Source organism: Aphis gossypii, chromosome 1 (assembly GCF_020184175.1).
Source record: "Aphis gossypii isolate Hap1 chromosome 1, ASM2018417v2, whole genome shotgun sequence".
NCBI lineage: Eukaryota > Metazoa > Arthropoda > Insecta > Hemiptera > Aphididae > Aphis > Aphis gossypii.
This window is the reverse complement of record NC_065530.1, coordinates 80,214,029-80,238,435: the sequence shown is the minus strand read 5'-3', so window position 1 is coordinate 80,238,435 and position 24,407 is coordinate 80,214,029. Positions and strand designations below refer to the sequence as shown.

Genomic DNA, 24,407 nt, shown 5'->3' with positions numbered 1-24,407 from the left:
AGCTATGTGTTTGTAGGCATATAACTAAATAATTCCTCTTTAAATGTGTGACAATCGTCGTTTTACCGTTAGGCATACCTTAATATATATGTTAGATGGTACATTACTGAATGTTCAATACAAAAATATAATTATTATAAATTATAACTGCTGAATTTATCGTTGTTGTTCGAATATGAAGGTAAAACGCAGGTTTATAAAGAAGAACTACCACTATTCTATAATTCACGGACTGCAGGTGATGTACTTATAGAACGTTTGTCACCGAAACATTTATCAAGACATTACGAAACACGCATGAGTAGAGTGTGGAGATTTTAACGGATGATCGTATTTTTTGGAATAGCTTCTAACAATTTATAGATAGGTACTTATTATATGAAAATATCAAGCTTGTATTGCTTGCAAGTTTGTTTCATTTGAAGTTAATATTTACTCTGTGGAGAAAGATTGATTATATATATTGCAAATGTGTATGACTTATAGATTTTAACCTCAATTGTGACTTCGTAAGACTAAAATACTTTATTAAATAAGATTAATTTTTAGTAAAGAACGTAAAAAAATGTAATTATTTTTTTTTTGTTTATTAATAGTAACCTCCCACATGTTGCTTCTTATCGAATGTATTATATAACGATTAACGACTAAATACATTAATTTGATTTAGGTTGAGGTCATAGAGGTGTCATATAGTTCCTCAGTTTCTCATCCAAGTTATACCCATGTATAACCGATATGAACAAATAAAAAAAAAATTTAATTTAAAATGGTCTGTTAAAAAATGCACTTTTATTTATCAAGTACTTAAATTATAATGTTCTGATAATCAATAATTGTCACATAGCAATAATGCACTCACTAGAAATAATAGTATGTACTTCCTATTATACTTGTATTTATTATAATTTGTAACTCTTATCTAGGTAGGTACAGATAATGCATTTCTTAATGTATCACTAATTTGAACTATTTGACATATTCGTTCTATCATAAAAAAAAATGCATTCAATCTATCTTCATTTCAATTTTTTAATCTTTCCCCGTAAACTGGATTAAGACGATGAGCAATGATGATGAGAATAACGTTATCGGTAAGTATGAATAAATACGTAGGTAGGTATATATTCAAGCAAGTTATGTCTCTAATATTGTATACATAAAGGTTGGTTGTACGGTATACGCATTAAGCAGTGGGCATTAACGATGTCAATTGGTTTAATTTAATATATTTAAATTGAAATATTGTGCATGTTTTTAAGAGTTTGAGTATTTGTTTTGATAGGTAAACATAGATTAGTTATTTTACTGTAAAAAATTATTGTTCTATATTTATTGAAAGAATTGAGTAGTCATGGTTATTACATACTTAACTCACATACTTTTAGGTATTATTAATGTTTGAAATTTAAAACATGCTTCGAAACGATATGTATTTGACTTTGAATAATTTGTAACAATACTTTATCAATCAATTATCTATACATTCGTATATCGTTGATAATTTAGCATGTCACAATGTCAAATTGTCACGTAATAATAATAATATAGGTAATTCAACCCTTTTGAATAATACAACATTTTATTAATATAAAATGCATCACTTACCTATTAGTTACCCAATACTAATAATATATAGGTATCGAAAATACTATATCTTGTTTACGAGTGTATTGTCTTAAGTAATTAAGATTCATTAAAAAATAATTGTCTAATAAACGTATTATTTCATTTAAACTGTACATATACATAAATTCTTTTATTTGATAATTTACTTTTTAACAGTTTTATTATAGTTATGTTATATTATTATAATTTATAATCATTACTACACAAACAAGTATTATATAAATTATTATTCAAATCATGAATAAAATATTTTTTAACCCTATATGAAAATATAGTAAGTATTCGAAACCGTTTATTATACCATTTATAATGTTAGGCTGAATATGGCTTTATGTATACATAAGTATATTATGTATTATGTGTGCATAGTATTGAATGCAATTATTATAATATTTGGGCATATTACCCATACAAAAAATAAGAGCCAACGTCAATGGCCATAAATTGTTCTTTTTTTTTTTAACAGAAAGGCTATGAATATTTTTTTACGAACATTTCTTTAACAATGACATTATAGGCTATAGCCTATCGTAACGTGATATCGTTTTTATTGGAAGGTACTTAAATCGTTCTTTTTTTCTGATTTTTTCAAATTAGTTCGATAGTTGAGTACAGCGATCAATAAAAATACGTTTTCAACATTTTATTTAATATTTAACCATTTGCAAAGTTTATATTTTTCAAAAAAACTGATTCTAGGATACCTACCTATGTAGAAAATGAGTATTATTCTCAATGTTTTATTATTCATTAAATTAAGATGATCTAAATTAACTCAAAACAATTTATTATTTTTACTATTTTATTAAATGTAAATAATTGACATTTGACAGGGATAAATCAACTATGTATTTATGTGTTTTATATATTATATTAGTTTTAAATGCTCAATATTATATTTTATAGTGTTATAATTATTATTTTAACTTTGGCCTCACTCTATAGTGTTACAGTCAAATATTATATATATATTGGGGGGGGGGGGGGAGAACGGATTGAAAAATATGTAATAGGTAAGTTTTGTCACCAGTATTGTTCTTCTTGTTGACGATGAACCTAGTGAGACTCGACTGGCGGATCATGGCCGTGGACTTGATGACAAATTTGTGGGCGTGCGACGTGTGCGACGCCCCTTGGTCGGTGGCTCGGGATACACGAGTCTTTCCTCCCGGCGGCGGATCTGTTGGCCGCCATAAACCTACGACTTCAGTGTGACGCATCTTGTGTTTGTCACGTGGTTACAGCAATCTGTAAACATATGCACGTAGTTGGTTATAAATTATAATATAGTTGCTTGATGCGGTAAGAATTAAAAATAAAGATAAATAGGGACATTTATAATATTGTATGAATTGTTGGTTGTGGTTACCTCAATTTTTTGTAACCCAACTTTGTTGGTTAGGTACTTATTATAAGAAATATATTGTATATCATAAATACATAAATATTGATTAATACATATAAACTAAGACATTGACGAATCCGAAAACCACTTGTCTATGTCCCTAATATGCGTGGTGTTCGGAGAATTTACTCTGACATCATATTATTAATTATAATATTTTATTTGTTATTACCTAAGAAGAAGCAGAACGCAGTTAAAAAAATAATTAATAGCTGTGGTACCTAACCTAATCGATCTGTCTGCTTTTTTTTGTTTGCATTAAGTCACTGACGGTTAATTTCAATTATTCGACTGGCCATACAGCTGCGGAAAAATAAATATAGACGACAACGCGTGATGTATGATTCGTAAGTAAACGAATAATCGTTGTCTTCCTATTCCTAATGCTCTTCTATACATTCTATAGATGTACAAAATGTCAGAGTGTTATAGCGCATATTATTTTTTTGGCTATAAATGATAATATTATAGTAAGCAGTACGTTATTATAGAGTTAAAAACAACACTTCAGTTATATTTATTTGCTATTATTGCAGTACTGATTATCATTGAAATTGTTAGTATATTATAATACGTCTATTTTAATTTTGTTTTCATCCGTCAGAACTAATGCGTGTTTATTAAATGGTATAAATAAGACATATTATATAGACAAAGATAGAAATGTTTATAACATTTGGAATTTGATACGTTAAATAAATATGACTTTGATTATATTTGAAAAGACATTTTATTTTATTTTTCCGATTTTCGTTTATGCATTGTAAAAGGAATCTATAATTGTAGAGACATTAGTTTATTTCTTGTTAAAGCTATTAGTCCCTTCATTTATTCAAACAAACGCCCTAGTATCTGTTTACATACATTATTATTTAGGTAGTACTTGTATTAATAAATATTTTTAAAGTTAAAAAATGTATAGTACTAGTACCATTTCACAATATTTATTTGTTTAGATATCGCCTATCTACATAAATGAAGAATGACACATAATTTATTATGTTGAAGTATAATATTGAACATAATAAAGTAATGTAAATCATGGTTTAGGTATGCAATGTAATAATTGCACTTGATATTATACATTTCAATAAATACCTACCCTACAATAGAATTGAAGTATTGAACATACATGAATTATACCTATATGATGTTGATTTAAAGTGCGTTCCAGCAGAATAGGCATTATGAACTGTACACGTATACAAGCTAGGAAGGTTCTATATGTTATTATTTAAAGGTGTGTTTATGAGTGTGACCTACATGTCAAATATGACAAATGCAATGACAAAATATAGGACTATTAGATGGCAAATAAGTTGTGATAAAACACGCTTTCTACGAAAAGGGTTAGGCAAGGTCACCTATAGGTGTCAAGGGAAATTAATCAATGCTTTCTCTATTGGTTTACTCCTTGGAATGCTACTACATTTCTTAATTGTTTATTAATTTGAAGTAAGTAGGTATTTGATATTTTGATTAATTAAAAAAAATAAGTACGCTTGGTACTAAAAAAGAGTACTTGATAATTGATCATAAATTAAATTAAATGTATTGATATTGAATATTTATTTCTTTTTGTAATGAGATAAGTACAGTGTCCGAGTACTTGGGAATTTAATGTTTATCGTATTTGTAAACGATATTCGACATTCTCAAGTGTGAACACATAAATGTTTTATAAATTGCCTACCATTTACGCCTAAATTGTCGAAGTTATATTCAATCCCAACAAAAACACTACGCCAAACTCCGTGTAAAAAAACGCTCAGTATAAAAAAAATCCACCTCAAAAAGTTGTGATATCATTTTATAGCTATGTATAAAATATTTAAACTATATAGGAATAGATATATTATTATAATTTATGTTAAAATTCATTGCTTATAAATTGAACTTAGCTGGTGACATTATTTAAAACTCATGAGAATTCATTTCGTATTGAGTATACATGTTATCTTTGAAAATGAGTGATACTAATTAAGTGTTATATAAATTAATTGTTATAAATTACCTACTAATTAAGTGTTATAATTTTAAAGTCACCAGCTAAGTTCAATTTATAAGCAATGAATTTTAACATAAATTATAATAATATATCTATTCCTATATAGTTTAAATATTTTATACATAGCTATAAAATGATATCACAACTTTTTGAGGTGGATTTTTTTTATACTGAGCGTTTTTTTACACGGAGTTTGGCGTAGTGTTTTTGTTGGGATATCACTAATTTTTTTTATGTTATTATTATTATTATTGTTGTTGTTGTAATCATTATTATTAAATATTATAATGTCATATATGTATTATTATATATCAAACATTTAAGTTTTTAATTATTTTTTTCCATTAATATAATGTAAATATCTCCCCCCCCGAGGCCACCGTTCATACTTTATTTGAGTATCATTACACCTTACCCAATTATTTTGATGCCTTATTAAGTTTGTATAATGGCCCTCGGTCATTTGTTCCCCATGATGACATATAACTGAATGCACTCGATAATAGATTGAATTAATTTTTAATTTTGTAGTTGGAACTTGATTAATTATTAGGTTATTAATTTTATTTTGGAAATTGTTGGACCAGAGTAATACTTGTAGCATTATATATTGAAAGAACAATATTGATAAATGATAATATACGCGAGCCGTTACGAATTAACTGAAAACACCGCCACCGCAAGCGCTGTGACAAAGCACGCGCGTACGGTAAGTGTGTGTGTGTATCTCCTCAGTGGGCGGGGAACTTCATGCGGGCCGCAGGGAATATTATCGAATAACATTTTCTTTTTTTGCCATAAAAATTCATAATATATTTGGCTATAACTCCATTTATAATGTTCAGATCGGATTAAAAAGTGCAGCATGCACTTCTACGGAACATTTCCAATAAGATTGGTGCATTGTAAAACTAAATTATTGTACAAGAAATTAGGTATGCATTGTCAACTATTTTTTTTCGTGATTTCAGATGCTTCCTGTAATTATACCCGGCAGTTGTCGCGCGTTGTGATTGCCGATGCGTTCATTTTAAGGCGTTTTTTTTTATACTTAGCTCGACCCTGCCGGGTCGTTGGATAGTCAATTGACGTTAATTATTATAGAGTATGTTCATAGGTATGCGCAGTCTCAGGCCAGGCGTAAACGTACAGTAAACATTTTTACTGATCCATTTTCTCTCACTAATAGCCCATAAATAAAACATATCATAACTTTAGTACAATGATTAATACTAAATTCGTTGTTAATACTTTATACTTATTAAAATTAATAATAAATAAATAACGAAATAATAACTATAATGTAGTCTGATCACTGCAAAGTTGTCTGACATTAAACGTATTCCACATTGGGTTATGCATTTATTTATACATTGTATCCGGGGATTGGTCTGTGGTGGTAAGAGCTATCCTTATTTACTTGCTTATGAGTATGTATGTGTAATGTATATTATAATATTTATAAATAATATTCACGCGTTAACGAGTAAATATGGTTCATAATTATAAAACATTTTTTTGAGTAGCGCCTGCAATCAGTCGTATATGTATTTATAATGTATACATACAATTTTATAAAATTTTGAATAATATGTGTATATGTATATTAAAATAAAATTATGTTTAGTATATTTTCTTAATACAATTTTACTCAAATCACCTTCTATAATTATCGTACGGAATATTTTAATTGTATGTATAAGTACCAATATTAAAACGAATGATCAACGATGTAATAATTCGAATCAATCACTTATAAATATAGTGATGGGCAGTTCTTAATAAATCATCGAGTCCGGTTCTTGTTCGGTTCCATAAATTTACTTTCGATTATCAATGTCGTTTCTGATACCGATTATTATTATTTTTTAAATTGTATTAAAAACAAGAATAATGCCATTTATAAAGAATTTTATTAGAAAACATAATTAATAATATACCTACTTATAAACTAGGTAATGATTTTTTTTTTATTTAAGTACTAATATATTATATAATTAATTATTTATTTTTTTATCACTGGAAAGTCATAATTCTTTCCTTAATATTGGAATATGTTAGTATCTGGACGTACATTTGGATTGTTCAAGTAAGATTGGACTTCTGCTTCAGCATTAATATTAGTGCTTAGTTTATAGATTTTTAGAAAAAAAATAACAAGTACTTATAAATATAATTATATGATTAAAATTTAAAAGTGAAAAGAAATGGTTATTTCAAAACATTTAAGACACTGTAATTGATAATAAATTGTATAATTTTGTAATGTCCAGTGGTTTTCAATGTTTTTATGACCACGGTCAAAATTTCCCATAAAATCTAAAAATTCAAAATTCAAAATTTGTTTATTATTTTTATTACTCTTATTACTTTATACTAAAAACTTTATAGGTTTAAAATGAATATAATTATTCACAAATGTATTATTAATAATGAGACATTTACGAAGTGTGTGCTTGTTTCCTGCTATAGTTGATAACAGTACCTTGTAATTTATATATTTTATACAATATACATTATAAAATAACATAAATATCTAAGAATCTGTATAAAAAAAAATTCCCAAGATCCATCAATAATTATTGACAAGCGACTCACAGGTTAAGAAACGTTGGACTATGGTTCAATGATATATAATAAACACAATTCAATTATTATTATTAGGTGTTGTAAATTTTTTTTATATATACCTATATATATTATTTCATTATAAGTTTTTATTGATCATTTTCTAGCAGCTAGAATATATAATATTTAGTAATATCATTGCGATTTCTTAGCTCATATAGTTGTTTATGTTTGTTCGATTCTGGTATATGTATATAATAGCATAAATGGACGTTTATAAGCTGTTGTAACTGTTGTAGACTCATTGACCTCAACAAAACTCGGACAGCCAATTTGAGAATACCATTCTATATATTATTTTTAAAGCCATACAATTTTAAACCCATTTCAAACTAATAAAAAGTTAGGATACAAAATTGTACACGATTAATGTGAATTGCGTGTTTCCATTCATGCATTTTGTCATCAGCTTCTATCGCTAAATGTGTTACATTTAGATTAAGAAAACACATTTTAAAATACACAAAGTACAACACACATCTAACAAATAATATCTATTTTATAAAGCTAGTACGTATTATAGTATTACTATTGAGCTTGTTTAAATTTAACGGTGAAAATAATATTCTTATTTAAAATAAGGAAAACTCTTTTGTATTTATTAAATAAATTATGGTTTTCAACGTCTAGAATAATAATTTTTCATCATGCAAATGAAATATTTCTGTAAACTGTCTACCGCAGTTACATATATTTTATTTATTGTTTTTTATATTTTTGAATGTAGGTAGGTATTATATAGGTATAACCTATTAATTATATTTTATGAACCTATAAAAATTAAATATTTAGAATGGTCTTGAGCTGTGTTTATAGGGTTTAAATTTGAACACAATATGTTTTACTATGGTTAGATAAATATGTAGTTATATGAGTGGATTAATGTTTTTGTTAATGGTAAAAAAATAAATGTATTTTTTTTTTATCCAATATGGTAAAATTTATATACAATACATCGTTAATAACAATGTGGTATTATTTTAATAAAGAATGAGTAACTACTGATGAATAAATTAATAATTTTGTTGTAAAATACGACGTTATGATTTAATTTCTTTTCATTGTTAATAATGCAAGTATGTAATAGTTGACTACCTATATACCTGCAACATGCATTCGATTCTATTTCTTTTGTAATCCAATAATGTATAAAACATCCAAATCTACATCGTAGAAAATTGTTATGGCTTTAATCTTGCAATGTATCTTTAAAATGTAAAACTTAAAGTATTTTACTATAACTTCAGACTTTTAGAATTCTAGTAAAAATTAATAAATGTATACAATTTATCAAAAATAATGAAAACCACTTTATTGTTTTGCCAATTGTTATTTTATATCCAATATAAAGCTATAGAATAATTTATAATATGAAGTATATAATGTATATATTATGCATAATGTAATTATAATATATATATTTCTGTTTTATAATCATAATAACTGATTTATTTGTTTTATTCGAAAAGTATAAGCTTTTATACAGTTTTATTAGATTTAAATATAGATTTAAAATGTTCGACCACGATTATTTCATAAATGATTTACACTTATGCTATATATAATATATATTGATATGAAGTAGGTATTGCATTGCTATTATAAATTAATACTAAAAAATGTTCTTAAGATTTTATAAAACAGAACGATTATATACTTACATGTTACTATATATGATTATTCTTAATGGATTTTCGTTCAGTCTTTGCAATTTTATCGAAAATTATTATGGAATTGAAAACAATATAATTTTTAGTACAATTTAAGCTGCAAGATACATTCGTTAAAAGGAAATAGTTTCTAATGCGTTGTGATTTATATTTTGTCAAAGTTACTGTTTTATTTTAATAAGAAGTAAAAACGATAGTTTAAAATTTCGATACTGTCAAAGAGTAATTGGACAAAGTTTATTTAACTCAATAAGGGTGAACGGTATCTAATATATACTTTGCTTGTAGCGAATCATAAATAATACATAATATGTATTAGTTATAATTGGTTTTATGAATTTTAAGTTTATATTTGATCAAACCTTATATTATTAAAATGATTTATGGCATATACTTTTTGTTTATATTCATATTATAATTAGTATAGGTACTTTATTAATACTAAACTAATTAATAAACTTATTAATTTAAATTAATATTACTATTTATTTCTTTAAAGTTTAAATATTATATAACACTAGCAAGGTTAGGTTAGGTATATATCATTATTATATATACTTATATATACCTAATATTATTGTGTAATGATAGGTAAGACATTTTTATGGTGAAATAAAAGTATTTTGTTTTACATGAGTTTTTAAATTACATATATTTATATATGTGTAATGATTGATTCGGGCTTAAGTTATTGATTTTCAAATTGTCAAATTTAGAATTAAAATAATTTAATTATACATAACAGTAAGTGGATAATTACAGATAGAATATTACAGAATTTCCATGATCGAATAATGTGACTTAATCGGCACAGTTGCCTAGACTAAGTTATACAAACAGTCGTAATAAGGTTATCTTACGCAATTATACGTATATGAACAATTATCTATTAGCAAATTTTAAATGTAGGTGATATTAGCTGATCTGTAGAGTAAATAAAATTATAATCGTAAAATATTAACTGACTTAAAATCATCCCCTATTTTTAGATTCAAACATTTGAGCAAATCAATTATTTTACCACCGTCTACCAGACTATTTGTACCTATAATATGAAGTTTAAAAATAAAGTTTTTAAATATTATTGGACGTTCGATAATAAATTATAATTCAAAAACTATAAAAATAAAATTGTTTCTATATTTTGTTTAAACAGCTGAACAGATACTATTATCACTTATTATAACAGTTCATGAATTTGAATATTTTTTAGTTAATATATTAAGGATTTTATTTTGAAACAATATTCAGTAAGTATACACACTAGAAAAAAATTGGCTCTTGAAAGACACCCATCATTTAAAAAAGTGTTTTAGTATTAACGTGTAAGTGAAACATGAAATAACGTTTATATAGAAATATAAGGATATTTTTCGTTTTGCTATTCATTTATATAGGTAATCAGGTAAGTTATCAACAAACATCTTAACATTATCTCTATAAATGAAGTGTCAACTTCGATAAAAAAAATTGCAACGCACACATTATATGGTTTGTTATGCAATAATAACAAACAAATACGGTTCAATAAAATTGATATAAAGATAAATTATGATTATATGAATAACATTAATTTCATAAAAACATACAATCATTAATGATTTTTTATAGGAATTCATTTGGAGACAGTTGATGTTTACGAAAACAAAAATAAATAAATTTCCAAAACCTGTCAATTATTATATAGAATGACTGAGGTATATCATAAATTGGGTACATTTATGAAATAACTTTCTGTTACTATATTTTAGATACTTAGCGAAAATTTTGCAATGATGTGTGTTTTTTTATGTCTGTCATCACATTTTGAAACAGTAAAAATGTTTCAATTTTCAACTTCGATGTAATCTCTTGTATTTAGAAAAGTCAGGTTTTTTTTGTTACGCTAAACCAATTTTTAACAAAATTGATTTTCTTTTTTTGTTTTGATTAAAAAATGAATAACTACACATATTCGAAATGTTTAACAAATTGTATAATAGTATTTTAAATATATATGGTATAGTATTAAAATATTTTGTTTCTCTTAGAATTTTCGAAATTTTTTTAGTTTATTTTTTATAAAAATGTCGAGAATTCGAAGAATAGATAATATTGTTGAGTACATATTATTATAAATGCTAATATTTTTTGTTATGGTAATATACTATATTATGTTATTAAACTTAATTATTATATACTGTACAACTGTATAAATTGTAAGCAATTTATTTTTAAATAATGATAAAAAAATGTTGGTAAAGTTGTTTTTCCTCAATCCAAGATTCTTTATTAGTTACTCTTAAGTTATTTATTCTGAAATTTTAAAAAAAAGTTGAGAACAATTACACAAATATATTGTAAGAAACTAAGAACGTACGAAGTTTAAATTTCGTGATTTTGGTTTTTTAAATATGCAATTCAATAAATTATACATTTAAGTAAAATTTAATTGCATGAAATAAATATTATTATATGACATATTTTTTGTTATAAATTTAAATATATAGTCATATAGGTAAATAACTAAGGGTTTATTAAGTTAGAAATAATATGAAAAATTATTATTGTTTTTGAAAGTATAATAAATCAACTCATTAGCTGGCTTAGTAATTTAATTATATGTATTTACTTGGTCTTACAATATTTACCTTATGTGCTTAACATAATATGATATGTATAACTAGATATTTACTATTAATGCAAAGTATTCTCATGTAAGGTTAATTAAACAATAATATGCGTATTCAAATTTCTCGTTATTTAATAACTATTTACAGATGGCTTATAGTGTTGAATATTTAATGGGATTATTAATTTGATTATTTATATACATATGTCATATTATGGAAATAGTTATTATTCAATTATAATCAATTTATATTTATAAAAATTAATCGTGTTGATGGATCGATACTTAATAGTAATAAAGTAATGCGTATTACTATATGTCATGTTGTATCTACCTGCTATTGTCATTAAAATTGATAGTTATTATGTAATTGAATTAATATTGTTGTATGGATAAATAAATATTTATTTTTAGTATTACCTATATACGGGAATCGGACATTTCGGCACGGCTGTTTCGGCGCGGCGTTATTTTTTAAAATTAACTATTACTATAAAAAAAAAATAATCGTAATAAAATCGTCAATAGTGCAATTTTACCAAATATAGCTGTTATCGTGTAACGTAAAAATCGATTATATAGGTAAGATAAAGGTGTAGGTTATTACCTACTTACATAAATTTTAAAAATACAAAAAAAAATAATAATAAATCATTATTTGAATATTACAATAATTTTAAAAATACAAAATAAATTATATAACAATAAAGTTTTATATGTTTAATAATACCTACATGATTACAGATTAAAATATATACATTATGATACCTAATGATTTTATAATTACGAGTATTTAAAAAAAATGAATTAATAATACTTTAAAAATGTTAATAATATACAATTGAAATTTATTTTAAAAAGATATTATAAGCGATTCCTTTTAAATAGTCCATACAATTTCTTATATTATATTCACTAACTATTTTATGTAATGGACGATTTAGATCGATATATTTTTTAAATTTTTTAGGGGGACTCCATCTAACAGTTAGTTGTGCCATAAAAACATCGTGGCCTGTTTGAACCCTTCTTAGGCAATTTATAAATTGTTGGGCCACACACTCCCATTTCAATATTCAACCTCCTATTTTCTGCCTCAGCATGATTATTCGTCCTATTTTCGGATTGTAAGACTCTATCATATAAATTCCAAATTTCTAGAGGGAAACGTGCATTTCTTTTTCCCTGACCATTACAGTTAATTCGACCTATATAATTATCTTCGAACCATTATAATAAATTATTTAATTCCTTATTAAGATTTTGAGCTAATAAATCAACTAAAAAATTAAGGTCTTCTATTTTTTACAAATGCTAATGAAATTATCATTTTAACTGATATAGAAAAATCAGAGTCATTGTTAAATCGAGTTTTGAGATTTAATACACCAACTTGGTTTTTAAAATTTTTTGACAAATTAAATAAATATCCATATATATTTTAACATCAAGAAATGTTTTTTTTTATTAATTTTATGGCCGCTTGTTCAAAATCGCATGAAATTGATTTAGGTTTTATAGCCGGTCTTAAATTTTTTAACATTAAAAACATATGATCATATGTTACTGATTGTTTATCGAGGAGTAAAATATAAACCATAGGCAGTATACTATGTAAATATTCAGTTAATATTACATATACACTCGACTGAATGATGGAGGTGCAACTTTAAATGTACCATCCATGTACCAAACGTTCGAATTTTCCAAAATATTAAGGCTCTTAGATTGGGCAAAAATTAATATTCTTTTAGGACCTGGACCACTATCGCTTTGTAAAAATATTTCCTCATTACCGTTTGGTGGAGAATATATAGTATACGCGGGTGGGATGTTTAGTGTAGATAGGTCGATTGGATTATGTGGTGCCATTTGGATTTCTTGACGTTTTCGGCGAATCGTTTTTTTTAAGTTGAATTATTTGGCAAAGTGGCCTGAATTCAAACAATAAAGAATATCTTTTTGAATTATTTAATATATATATAGTATTTTTTTCTAATTAGCTTTTATATGCTAAACTACATAATCGTTCCTAAAATTAAATTAATGGGCCTAGTAAAAATAAAAAGCTATCTGAAATTTGTACTAACTTTAGCTGCTTCGGATAAAGGTTCAACACATTCGTTTATTACAACTGATGTAGGCTTCATTGTATGAAATACAATGTCTTAATTTTTGTAATTGCAGCCTCTACTTCAATTTTAGCCGCTTCAGATTCATAAGTATGGTCGTTAATTTTTTTTTTGTATAATCGATTCCCGTATGAATTCGACAATTACATATATCTTTATTGCGACACCTCCAAAATCGCTTTGTACGGTTAAAATTAAATTTGACGAAGATATACACGAAACAATTGTACAAAAATTTCCCGTCCGCGATTCGATAATAAATTAGACATTTTAGGCAAGTATAAATTTTTGTGCAGCAATGATGACAGATCGAGAACTGGATTACGAAACACGCATTTCTTCTTCCCCGACCATTACGGTTAGTTTGACCTATATAATTATCTTCTAAAAATTATCTGAAGATAAAGATTTTGGATTACACTGATTGCTTTACAGTTCATACGCTACACGTATACATATTCATCACTTTATCTTAACTGCTGTGGGTTAATAACCTATACCTTTATCTTACCTATATAGACATATAGTCGGTTTTTTACGTTACACGATAACAGCTATATTTGGTAGGATTGCACTATTGACGATTTTATTACGATTATTTTTCATAATAGTAATAGTTAATTAAAAAAAAAACGCCGCGCCGAAATTTCCAGCGCCAATATATCTTCGCACCGAAACTGCCATGCTTTAACGGCCATACTGAAATGGCCGTGCCGAAATGTCCTAGACCCCTATATACTATTCCGTATCTATGATGTGTATTTCCTTTGAATATTTTATTTAAGGTTTTAGTAAGCAGTTAATTAGAAGGGAAATAAACCTATAGAATATTTATTAAAAATTGTACATAATTTGGTTTAATAAGTAATGAATTTTTAATCATATACAAATTAAAAAAGGTAAAAAAGGTAAAAATGGAAAAATGGAAAAATGGAAAAATAATAAATAAACTATATCATTATTTTGCATATAAGTGTCGAGTGACTATAGATTTAATTAATATTTTGTTGTTTGAATTATATATTTACAATAATTATATAAAATATAATAGTATAATATTATTTAAAATATTAGGATAGAGGTATTTAAAAAAATATAAATTCTTTTGAATGTAAATAATATAACCTTTGGAATGACTAGCTGTGTTCAAACGTTAAGTAATGATTATTTTGAGTTGCATGAATGCAGCCTTTTTTTTTTTTGTAAACTCTATTAAAACATTTATTTTCAGCTTTTAGAATTTTCTCCAGAAGCAACTTTGAATCATTAAATTATTTAACTATGTATAAAACAGAATGCCATCAACGTATGTTCTATGTATCGGAATGGCGTAATAGTGGTTATTGCTTTTTTAACCGTTGTTGTTAAAATTAATGAAAATGTCAATTTCATATTTTGTATATAGATTACCTATTAGAAATGTCTAAAATAAATGTTTCAAATAATGTTATTAGTAATAAGTCGTTGAGACATTGATACAAGAAAAAAGGAATACGGCAAACAAAAAGTATAATGGCCCACGATAAGAGTTTTTTTTATATAGTGGGTAGTAACTAGTAACTTTCTAACTTGTTAGGATAAGTATTACCTTGTTAGAAACAAAAAGTATCATTTAATTTTTATAATTATATATATAAAAAAAAATGATTGAGTATATGTTGACAATTTTAAGAGTAAGCGTTATTATGGTTCATTTTTAATCGCAATTATCTTTACATACATGAAAATATATAAATGATGACTGAATTTGAAAGTTTAATGTATTAATATATAATATAATATGTATTATTTAACCATATTTCACTATTAAAGTAATTTTATATTGCTTTAAAAACAACCAACAAAAATGTAACAAGGTTTTAAATTTTAGAATAATAAAAATAACTGATATTTTAATCTAATCGGTATAGAGACGTATACATAACTTTTGAATGCAAAAAAAGGGATATGAGAAAAACCTAATTAATTTACTAGAAATAAGCATTTTAAGATATTTATATAATATCATAAAAAGATGAATTAAAATGCTTAAAAAAAAAACAAGAAAAATACATTAAAAAGAATACTATAAATGTACTAATAACATATTTTTCGTTCATAGTATTTATTAAAAAAATTTAAAGAAAATAACTCACATAAATTTGGATACAGATACATAATTAAATATTTTCAAAAAACATGTGTTTAACAATCTTTACAAAAAAGAAGTGAGTAATATATCATTATACTGCTTAAAATGACATGAAAAATTTTAAATATTTGAAAATATAGTCCTTAATATTAAAATACCAGAAATCAGAATTCAAAGAAATTATGATTAAAGAAATTATGTAAAAAAAATATTCTCAAAATGATTAATAGATTGAAATAATAGATATTCGTTAACAAAATCGCCCTTTATATAGATAGATATAACTATCTAAAAAATTTACTAAAAGTGACTTGAAATACTTTTATACCTACTGGCTTAGATACAAACAAATTGTTAATCAACTTGAGTAAATAGAATTCTGTTGATTATAACTTTTATCAAAAGTAGCAATAGTTTCCTGTGTAGACAAAAATGCAAAAGGGAATCATTATCAATTATAATTACAATTTGTCAAAATATAAATATTGTAAATTATTTGTAACTAGATAAGTTTAGTAATAAAGATTTACTTCAAAAAAATATAGCAAGACAATTTTTCCATTTTTAAATTAATTGAATACAACAAATTAAGATAAAATAATAATGCATTTTTATAAGTTATAAATGTTATTGTTATTTTATCCTATTCGGGGATAAATTTAAAATATAATGGCTAAGTAAAAAAGGTATGGCATTTTTGATTTCAGTATTATATTATACTTTGGATTGATTAATATATTTTACAATGTCGATTTGTAATTAATAATAAAAAATAAATACAGAGAAACTTTCATATTACAAAGTTTCGTGACCCAAAAAATTTCATTTTATAGAGAAATTCGTTAAATATAATTTTATAAATTTGTGTCTAATTTGGTTTGGTTCTCAAAGATATTTTGTTAAAATTAATTAGAAGTTTCACATTATAATAATTAATAGATGATAAATCTTAACCATGAACTATATATTAATCCTAAAGACTTTTCTAAAACAAAATAATAGTTTTACTCATTTTGATGTAGTATACGAGTATGACAAATCATTTTTTAAATGTAATTTCTTATTTTTGGCACTAACATTTGGTATTTTAGTATAATTGACAGAGATATTAGTTCAGTCATGTTCATGTCAAAACTAAGGTCGTTTCATTGAAAAATACCCTACTAAATATATTTATTCTTTTAAAATACTTAATTTGGTACAATTAGGTACAAGTTAAATTTTAAACTTATAAAATATATTAACTGTATTAAATATTTAGGGAAATTTCACATTCAAATTGAATTGGTATTGAGCTTTAAATTTGAACGGGCATTTTAGAGAAAATTATTAGTAATATTCGTTATTCTTTGAATAATTTATTTTTCCTTGCTTAGATTTGTATTACCATATTCTATTAAATGTTTTTCAACAGATTTGTGGTTTTAGTATTGTAAGAATGGATGGATAAATGAATTATTCTTAAACAAAGTTAAATAATATGGATTTAAAATTTGAATATTGATCAACATTGAGTAATAATTTAGATATAATATACTAAAATAATCATTTTAACTTCAAAATATAAATAATAAAATAAGTACATATAATAATATTCATTATTCATTTTTTGAACAATGCACAATTGAACGAGATTCAGTAGTTATTTACAAAATCTTTATTTTTTCTATTGCAAATATTTTCTAATTAAAATACTTTTTCAAGAAATATATAGTAAAACTGCAGACCACCGTAAATATTTAAATTTAAATAATAGAACAAAATTCAGCTTTCAAGCTAATAAGACAAAATAAAAAATGGTCTTCATGCACTGTGAAAATTAGATAATTAAAATTTATTTTATGTTCAACAAATGGCTTACAATATATTATATTTATTATTCTACACATAGTTAACTCTAAAATTAGTGAATCTCTGTAAAACCATAGAATGAAAAAATAACAGTTGGACGGACAGCAATTAATCACAATACTTATAATAATAATTGTTTGTTACATAAAACAGAATGATATTCTTCAGTGACGTACATTGCAAAAAATAAAAATAATTAATCATTTACAGAATATCTTCATGTTATTGCGTTACATATAGTGTATACCTATTAATACATTGCGTTAACATTAAAAATAAAACGAAAAAGCTTCATTCGCACGCAGAGTGTGCGTAATGTATGAAATACTATCAATATATTTTTATATTTACTATATCTACACTCGTAAAATACCTGTTGTTATTATAATTATTGTTGATATTGGTCGGATCGACTAGTGATTAAATTAAAACAAGTACCTAAATTTATCCGACTCATTATATTTTATGTTGTGTTTATAAGACATGAATTTATTGTAAACTATACGGTCATCGTATGAAGTCGCAATTTTTGCTTCTCATTATAATACATATATACGTAAGTACGTATAATGCATCACAGACTAAATAAAAAAAAAAAATAAATAATATTTACCCTGTTTGTATTACGTGTCGTCGTATTTTCGACGCAATAGAAACGGTAATGATACACATCTTGTAAAAGTGTATAATGTTATTACAAGACGCAATCGGACGCCATATATTATATTACCTGTATATTTCGTGTAGTTGTAAGCATTATACATTATACATGTTTAATGCTCAATGCGTCCGGATTCCAATTGCGGGCCGTAAAAATATTATTTATTATCATATCATTTCTATATTATTCCGATATGTCACCGCGAAGGCTCAACGGAGTATAAATTTTATTACAATGATATTACATATTATTATATTATATTGTTGGGAGTTTCGAGGTCTGTCGGAGATTGTACAATGTACATAATATATATCTATATAGACGACTATACAGCAGCTACTGCAGCGAATGAATTGTTTATACATGGAACAGTAAGGTTAGTTATTGGTAAGCAGTAGTGGTCAGCTAGCTTTCGTCTGTATACAATAATATATAAAAAAAAACACAGGGTAATCCATTTAAGCATCGACACTGATTGTTTCAAAATGTTTTAACTTTTTTTCAAATGTTATATTTTTGTCATTTTTTTTAAGTTTTTACTTTTTAAATGGTAACAAACACTTTTAATTTGATATTTTAAGCAGAATATTAATTGTCGAGTAATTTTATTAACAAAATTTAATTCCTAACGAATTGTTATTTAGTAATAACTAATGAGTATTTAAAATCGTATAATGTATGCGGAGTGTATTGTGATGCCGAGTTACCAATAAATAAACTATATGTGAAATTAAAAATGTATGGCGCTATTCAAAACAACTCCAAACTCAAAATATGATAATGATAAAAAATTCTTTATACAAAATGTTGTTTTAAAATTACAGTGAATTACTTATTTAAAAAAAGAGAATTGCAAAAATGTTTATTCTTTTTGAAATAATAAGTGTAGACATTTAAATTGATCGTTCTGTATAAATGCACTCTACGCAATGTCACTCAAGAAATTGAAAACTAAAAAAAAGTAACTACTCACACGTCACACATATTTTATGATTAAATCATTACCCATACAAAGAAACTGAATATACAAACAACAAACTCTAAGACATCCGTAGATGTCAAATACCGTTAAATAAATCTAAAAAAAAAAAATATTTTACTATCTGAAGTCAACTCGTATAACATCAATATTGTATGAAATGTATAATATGTTATTCAACGTTAACATATTTTCGACTTATGTTAAATATACAATATACATATATATATTTATTTATTGTTACGTTAAGCATCTTGTTTATATTTTTTTAAACTCACATTAAACGCTCTTATTTGATATGGTAACTTGAACGATATCGGAATTTCTATAATGTTCTAGAATAATTAACTGGGTAAAATTTACTAAGTACAGAACAAATTACGCCATATATAAATGGATAATTTAATTTGAAGTACATTTTGTTCTTGACATTTTAGAATAGGTATAATAAATTATTAATGTACTTCGCAAAATAGATAAGTGCGATGTTTTATGTGATTTTCCATGATGAAAACAACTTTAAATGTGCTATTTTAATGCATCGTTGAACAACCACTTTAAACAGAAACTTGGGGATTTTTGAAAAGTTTAGCCTATGTGAAATACTTAAATAATTGTATACAAAGTTAAAATGTGCAAAATAACTATATCATTATTGATTATATTATGTTTATTAAACGATTATTGTTGTCTATATGATATTTAAAAAACTTTATTAAAAGAAAAGCGAGCTGTCTATACGTTGTCAGAAAAAACTGTTTAAATGCACAAGAATAATAGATACAACATGTTTTTTATACATTACTTATTTATATATATATATATATAGAAAATACAATTATTTTTAAAGTTAATACTATTTATATTTTGGAAAAAATAAGTAGGTTGGTAATAATACAAACTAAGTATACCATATGTATATGTAAACTCGATTTAATGTTGTGTATAAGGAAGTATCATAAAGTGTAATAAAATATCACAATAATGGATATTTTTGTTGATTAAGTCATAGAATATGACTTTTAGGTGATAATTGTGTTGTGATTTAAATAAATTTTTCTCTTGTATCATATTTTTTTTATTATCAACTGATTAAATTCGATCTTAGTTGTTAAAGATTTTATTATTTTATCGGAGTAATATTTTTTCCCGTCTGAAACATTCTTGTCGAATCAATCCAATATAATATCATATAAACTATAAAGTATGTATATTTTATTTGAAATTCTAAACCTTGGAAAACACAACCGTCCTTCAGACGAAATCGAGCGATCATAAATTCCATTGTATTTTTTAAAAAACAATTCTAAATTCCATCATAGTTGTAACGAAATAATTTTGGAAATGAGTGGAGATGTACAAATTCTCTTTATCAGAGAACATTGTTATGATTTTCGGTGGAACTGTGGAAGAAATACTCTTATATACATATATGGTTTCCACTCGCCACAGCTATTTAATAATAATAAAGATCATACCAATTTTTTGCCCCAGCTATATTATCATAATATTATACAATTTTTAACGATTTATACGGTAAGTCGTTAACTACGAGTATAATGAAATAATTAGAGCTGCGTGTTAAGTATATATTCTTAGGGGAAGGAGAGTAATCAACATTAATTATATTATTTACTTGGGGATTGTTATTTGGAGATAGGATACTCTCACCACAAGTCATCCCTTGAAATATGATTAATGCAGATCTTCTACAGCTATATATCGGTGCTGACGGTGGTTATTCTTTGACAGTGAGTACAACGACAATAGAGTTTAGTGCTAAGACATCAAATAGAAGGGGCAAAATTCCGAGATTGTCCACCATAGAAACATATTTCTGGACAAATATGTACACAAATAATATCTTATAGACGACGTTGATTCGTTGCTGTTGTCTGTCTCCTAAACAGATAGAAAGCTTGAGCTAGGTTTTTATGGAATCAAATTGAACACGCGTATAAAATATAGTTAGCTCAGATTTTTTCACGAGTTAATCAATATAAGCTCACGTTCAAATTATTCCCACGAGTATAAAGATAAATGAAAATCTAGCTTCTTGTCCGTACACAGACATCAGCGATAATATATTATGATCATCTGTACTTTGGGATTCATATATTATAGTTATCGTTTTCATTTTTGAACTCAATATAATATAATGTTAAATGTTATATATTCTTAAGCCGTTGGCTAAAATGCACGAGTTCATTTTGTATCATGAGTATAAACACCGTCGATAAATTACGACAGACCGCAGTCCCTACAATAGTAGATGTTACTTGGAAAATCATTTGATATAACTTTGGAAAACAAATTCGAAACAATTGAAATATGTATAAAAATCTGAAACCGGAAACATGTATAATTATAACATAATATAATTTCATAGTTCCGGTTTACTCTTACATTTAAATACTCTTCATATGTGTATTGTGTATGTATTTATTTAAATTACTTTAATAAATGTCGAAAACAATAACGCATTGGATAACTTGAATTGATATATAAATAACCAAAATCATTTTCATATATATTATTTTTCCAAATTCAAAAATTTGTTTAGTTTATATTAAAAAAAAAATATTACTATTAATATTATTACTTGCTTATATAATTTTAGTACTGTAGATATGTAATATTATTATTTTTTTAAATCGGTAATAAATGTTTTCTTCCCAAAATTGAAATTACTTTTGAACTATTTTGAACCATCAACAATATGTTAGGATAATTATTTTTAAATTAACCACTGTAAACTTTGTTGTGCTAAGTTAACTGACAGCATCACAACTCATTTTCAACTTTATAAATAATATCAAATAAAGAACAATGACTACCTATATGATAATCAATATTAAATTTAAATTTTAGACATGATTTTATTAAAAATATATTTAAAAATAGTGCATTAAGTCAAAAACAAGTCAATTCTGTAGTTCAAATATTACAAACGACAATATTATTAGGTTCAACTGACTAAGTTGTAGCTTTTGTTAATACATTACGATAGGTATAGAATAATTTATTTACTTAATGAATAAATAAAAATCTTAGTTTAAAAAATAAAATCGTATTTATATGGAGTGAAGTTAGATACATAATTAATAACATTAATCAATATAATAATATTGTTCTTACAATATTACAAGTTGATATACACAAATACCATAAACTAAACAAATAAAAAAAATCATAAAATAAAAATTATAAAGTTACTTTACAAGGACGATGACTATAATAATTAATGTACCTAGAACTAATTATGACGTGTAAATCGAACAAGGAAAATCTTATGATATTATTGTTCAACTTGTATGGTTAAATTGATACTTAATTCTTAAAAGTAGCATAAGGTTTATGGTACTTATTTTATTTGAAATAATCTTTTTGTTTAAAATTACTTAAATAATTATGACGAAAAATAAGGACATAATCGCACGACAGGCAATAATTGATAGTATGATTAGTGTTACTGTATACCTACGCAATAAGAAAATATACGTCAAAAATTTTTTAGCATTGTCTTAAAAAAAAAAAATTAAAAACAATAAAGATATCATGGAATAATAGAAGTTCTTACTCTATAAGTAAGTTTAACAAAAGAAAGTACCTAAAGTAATTCTTTAGTCAACGAAATTAAAAGTTTTTAGCAATATGTTCTAAGAAAGTTCTATGTATAATAATTAATAATATATTAAGCGTCAGAATAGTTCTTATATTTTTCAAACCTATAACAATTAATTTAATTATGTAATTATGTAAAATAAATTTATTATTTAAAATTATAAATTGTATTAATAAGAAAGTGTGATAAATATTATTGAAAACTATTAAGTTTATTATTTACGTGATATTATTAGAACTCATATTTGAAGAATAAAGAATTTATAAAAAGATAATATATAGTTTTAAAACTCTTTTTTAAAATATTTTTACTAATAATTTCTATGAGATATAAGTATAGTATTAGCGATTAAGAGCATTCAATTTTGAAAAATTTGAATGAAAATAATTTAAACTTAAAATTATAGTATGTTTTGTATAGAATAAATAGGTAAATATTAAAAAAAAATGCAATATTTTAAAATTAATATTGTTTTATGCAAACTTATTTTAAAAGGTTTAAAAGTTGAATTAAATTTAGTCCTATAAATTTACATTTTTTGACAGGGAGGTATTCAATATTTATGAGAGTCTAAACAATGCGTATTTTAAATATAAATATCAATAATATATCCATCAGTAAAAAAAGAGACAGCTTTAGTTGTTTTACCGCTTGTAGTAGGCAATAGGTTGTAAAAAGCGACATTTATGAGGAAACAGTCGACGGAAACCAACCGACAGGATTATAATCATTTAAAATAACGAGTTTGACCTAATTAAAAAAACCCTGAATTATTATTTTTTTTTTTATCAGAAATTTATTGATGAAAAAAAAATACCTTTTTAAGCATGCCGTACAACTTTACACTGGATGTGATCACAAATAATACGATATTTACGAGGAGAACACAAATTAAATCCTGTTTATAAGAATGAATGTAAGTTCTAACTTTATTAATGGAATATTTCGGATCCGTGATTAGTTATACATATAAATCAAATATTAATAGTACAGATTGTATGATATAACTAATAGTCTATAATATGTGGTTCGATAGTAACTTATAAATTATAATTCAAGAAAATCAGTCAATCACAA

At 24.8% G+C, this 24,407-nt stretch overlaps 1 protein-coding gene across 1 annotated transcript in view; it reads right to left on the bottom strand.

Annotated features, from left to right (window-relative positions):
* Positions 1 to 24,407, bottom strand: part of LOC114120168 (protein phosphatase PP2A 55 kDa regulatory subunit) — a 72,597-nt gene that overhangs the window by 8,567 nt on the left and 39,623 nt on the right. The window contains exon 2 of the mRNA XM_050198220.1: positions 2,657 to 2,877. Coding sequence (XP_050054177.1) covers positions 2,657 to 2,849 — 193 coding nt within the window. The 5' untranslated portion in view covers positions 2,850 to 2,877. The remainder of the gene's footprint in view (positions 1 to 2,656; positions 2,878 to 24,407) is intronic.